At 38.5% G+C, this 4,374-nt stretch overlaps 1 protein-coding gene and 1 pseudogene across 1 annotated transcript; both read right to left on the bottom strand.

Annotated features, from left to right (window-relative positions):
* Window positions 1-597: 597 nt before the first annotated feature.
* LOC110038721 lies at window positions 598-2,420 on the bottom strand (annotated as a pseudogene).
* LOC110038722 (ubiquitin-conjugating enzyme E2 32-like) lies at window positions 2,274-3,635 on the bottom strand. The gene is made up of 3 exons (XM_020743616.1): window positions 3,337-3,635; window positions 3,012-3,094; window positions 2,274-2,851 (listed from the first exon to the last, which is right to left on the bottom strand). The coding sequence occupies exons 1-3, from the start codon at window positions 3,466-3,468 to the stop codon at window positions 2,497-2,499; spliced, it is 570 nt and encodes a 189-aa protein (XP_020599275.1). The 5' UTR covers window positions 3,469-3,635; the 3' UTR covers window positions 2,274-2,496.
* Window positions 3,636-4,374: the final 739 nt, after the last annotated feature.

Below are 4,374 nucleotides of genomic sequence, written 5' to 3'. Positions count from 1 at the left end.
GTAGGGAAAACGACCATGGGATTTTTACCAGAGAGTGAAAAATGGGATTTCAACTGGAGATCTTCCATGATTTGCACTGAGGAGAGAAAATAAACTCCCATTGGCGAACCAAAATTTATATTATAAAGAGAAAATAATGTCCACTGTTTGTTGAAAATGATGTTGAGGCAGGTGGCGGCATCGCTGGTGCCGTCCTCGCGAGTTCACTGAATTTGCTTGAAATGATCTTGATGATGGTGTCGAATCCAGCTTCGAAGAAAAAAAGGAACAGCCGAAGGAGTGATGATTGGGATGAACCAGATCTGCTATCGAGGAAGAAGATGCAAGAGATGAGCATCATGATGGCAGGGATAGCCATGCCTAGTGACCAGCTCACATTGCTCCTATTTTTTTTCACAGGAAGTAGAGGAGAAACGAGGAACATCAAATAGACTAAAATATAAAGTTTTAAATCTGAATTGTTCCGAACACAAATCCCGATCAAGGAACAGAATCATAGAGATAACCAAATTAAAATAAGTGTAAGTAAAGAGAGTAGAAGAATGATGAAGAAGAGAACCAAATTCTTTTTTTTTCATTTTTTCTTCATATCCTTCCTCAAAAGACGAAGACAGAGAACAGTAGAGTTTCAGCAACTAGAACAGGGGAAGAAGATGAACTTGGAGATTTAACAGCAAAAGATGGTGAAGGAAAGAGCTCGGAGGCTTGATCGCCGGAGCAGGAGAAGGAGCCTTCGATGGAGTAGAAGAAGATGGCGGCTTTGCACAATGTTAATTTTGCCAAGAATCCAAAAGTAGAGGTCAACATGCGAGCATTATTTCTAGCCTGCACAACGAACACTTATGCAATTGTGGAACCTGTGAGGGAAGTACTTGACAACTTAGTTCTTGGGTTTGCTGAATAAGCTGAAGGAGAAGCAGACAACACTTTCAAGGCCAAAGTACTGGTAGAATTTACAGAATGGCTAATTCCACGGAATAGTACAGGAGCCTCTATCACTTTCTGTCCACAAATCACATCATACTGTATAAAATCATCCGCAGCAATGAGCGTGTGTTCTCAATCAGTCCCCGAAACAGCATAAACGACGTGATCGATAACAACAACATCCAAATCCTCGTCAAAATCTACACTGCATTATGAGGCGATCCCCCTGATCAAGTTTGAGGCGGAAGAGTCCGCAGCCAGGATCAGATCGTGCCCCGCATCAACGAGTCCAGCACGGCGACCTGCTTAAGTGATCCCCCAAAACGCTGGATGGAAGGAGAAAAAATGACAAGACCATCGTACAGGTAGTGGTCGTATCGATGGAGGGAAATCTTCGGATCGTCGGCGAGGCAAAATTCGAGAATGTAGCCCCGAGACTCGAGGGACTTGAACAAGAGGGAATGAGATGAGCGGATGGCGAGGTCATCGACGAGGACCAGGGGACTGTGATTCGTATGATTTTCAGCGAAGGACTCGCATACAAGTGGTAAAAGCTATAGAACGAATAGGAGGTGGAAAACCATTTTCACCATTGCGATGGAGTAAAGCTCAAGGAGAAAACCTTCCTCCCTTCCCGTACCTTCTTGCGGGAAGGGAGTTTCACGGTTCTTCAACAATCCCAATTAGGGCAAAAAATTTAGCTCTGATACCATATTAAAATTTATAATAATGCAGAATAAAATGAAATACTTCGAAATACTTTCATTGATAAGAACTGAGATATAAATAACCTTTACAAAAATCCTATAATGGAAAAATAAATAAATAAATAAATAAATGATATGAAAAGAATGATATATCATTTGGTATCTCTAATAATTAATTTATATTAATTATTAGGAGATAATAAGAAATAATATACATTAGAGAAATAAATAATTCCTAATATATAAAAATAAAATATCTCTCATATTAAGGAAAAAATTTATTTCTCATAATTAGAAATAAATTATTTCCTATTATAAATCTTAACAGGAAAGATAATAAATCCTGCAATTTAAATTAAATATTTATACAAATACATAAGAATTGGGTGGCATGAATGTATACTCAAAAATATATTTAGAGAACGAAATCAATAATCTCCAATCCCAATGCCTGGTATTACATGCATGAAGGACGAATATTCCAGTTTTCATTAAAGGACAAATTTGAACCAACATAAGACATAAAATCTATACAGAGAAAACAACACTAACAACAGCAGATTTATCCAAAGTTCACAAAATAAATAATATATCTATGGTAAAAATTTATCATATATTTTAATCTAACAGCACACCCTGTTTGATCTTAAAATACTCTAAAATGCTTTTGGTAAATGCAGCAGCTCTCATAGGAACAAGATATAGAATTCTTTCTTCCTGAATAGACCAACAAGTGTAATTAACTTGCAGAGGAAACAACTTTACGCAGCACCTGTTTCGGGGCATTTTTATAGTAATTTTATGTTAAGTACAAACAAATGTTTATCGAAGCAGTTCACGTCCCTTCAGCTAATGTAGTGATTTACAGATCAGTCAAATGGTGGGCTATACCATTGGATTTCAGGAACTTCTTTACTAAGAGAGCCAGAATGGCAACGGCGAGTCCAATGGCGGCCCAGTTGAAAAAGCGGTCGGTCATGGGTTTTTGGGCTCGAACAATGTCCCGTTCAGGTTGTGAATTTGTCTCCGATGTTGTTTCTCTCGAAACCGCAACTTCTGTGCGGAAGCTCAATCTTAGTCGGCCGGCTGCTGCATCAACGCGGAGCTCGTGCACGTCCTCGGCAGGTATTCCCTCTACTTGTGGGTTTGGAACAGCCCCTTCTGTGGGTGGTGCTTCGTTATTACTAGCATTGGTTTGCTGTGGTTCTTCTGATATGGTGCCGTTGGTCTGCTTTTGGTCCGCCGGCTGCTGCATCAACACGGAGCTCGTGCACGTCCTCGGCAGGTATTCCCTCTACTTGTGGGTTTGGAACAGCCCCTTCTGTGGGTGGTGCTTCGTTATTACTAGCATTGGTTTGCTGTGGTTCTTCTGATATGGTGCCGTTGGTCTGCTCATTAGTGCTCGCAGGTGGAGGGAGATCAGGAACAGGAGGAGCTTTGGTGAGCATGTATTGATGGACCTGTAGCCAGACATTCGTTTAAAAGAGCAAAATGAATTTTTTTTTTACATTTATACCACCCAAAAATTTCAAATCACATAAAAAAAATACCTCTATGTTAACTTTTAAAAAGAGAATTAAGAGGGCATGTATGTAAAAATAAAAGTTTAGGTGTAAGAGATGTAAATACATAGGAATTGAGTGGTATGTATGTAAATCTTTCAAAAAATTTAAGCACAGTAAAAACGTAAGAGAAGATGAACCTCATTGATTAGCTTTTGCCGTTCTGTGTTGCCGTATACAGGCGCAGTTTCGCGTGACTTGATAGCAAGTTGGCGTCTTTCCCCCTTGGGATAGTCAAGGGAGCCCAACGCGCCACCAGGGTTGGTTGGCATAAAGGCTATCAAAGCAACCAGAGCTGTACGAACTGTGAAAAGTAGAAGAATTTGTCACAAAATTCAAGTCTAGAATATAAGAGCGCGGTTCGTAAGACTCTTCACGAATTCAAAGGTGATTCTTTTTATAAGACAGCACAAACATGGAGATTCTCATGTTCTAATTAGTGAGACATACAGTCCAAGAATATTTGCTTTGATGTCTTTTAATAAAAATATGAAAAAAAATTTAAATCAGTGCTGCGCTCCGGACCAAGTGATTATGGTTCTATATAAAAGTATGGTATCTAAATAGCACATGGCTCAAAATAAGCATCGAGCTTAAAGTAGGACTGAGCGAATCCCCCTCTAATTGTGAATCATCTCCAATAAGTGCATGATGCAAACAATGTGCCAAGAAAAGTTCTTTTTCTGCAAAAGTGTATTCTCAATCGACAAGCCAACCCCCATAAGCTTTAGCACCAGGCTCAGACAACCCCAACCTTGGAAATGGGGATTGAAACTCACAAGAATCCTATAACATTTCAAATAAAACACAAATAAGCAAAATAACAATTATTTATGAAAAGGGGTTCCCTTGTGCTATTTTTCGTCTTTTTTGATAGCTGTACTTAAAAGTAATATCATAAATTGTGATGAATATTCCAGCATGAGACATGAAAAGATACTTCATCAAAAATTTTGAGAAAAATATTATTAAAGGTTGAGAACCTTCCTTTAAGAGAATGGATCGTAATTTCAAGGAACAAAATGAAGTTGTGAGATGCTTGGATATATTCAAGATAGAAAAGATGCAAAAATACCCTGCATCTCATCAATACCAAACTGTACTAATTGGGATTGTTGGAATGGTATCTTCCATTTATATTTCAATAAATTGATGACTTGTCTATAAATCTGACAATA

The sequence above is a fragment of the Phalaenopsis equestris genome, unplaced genomic scaffold, assembly GCF_001263595.1.
Source record: "Phalaenopsis equestris unplaced genomic scaffold, ASM126359v1 Scaffold233631, whole genome shotgun sequence".
NCBI classification, from domain to species: Eukaryota; Viridiplantae; Streptophyta; class Magnoliopsida; order Asparagales; family Orchidaceae; genus Phalaenopsis; species Phalaenopsis equestris.
The sequence above is the reverse complement of the archived record's forward strand: the minus strand, read 5'-3'. Positions and strand labels throughout refer to the sequence as shown.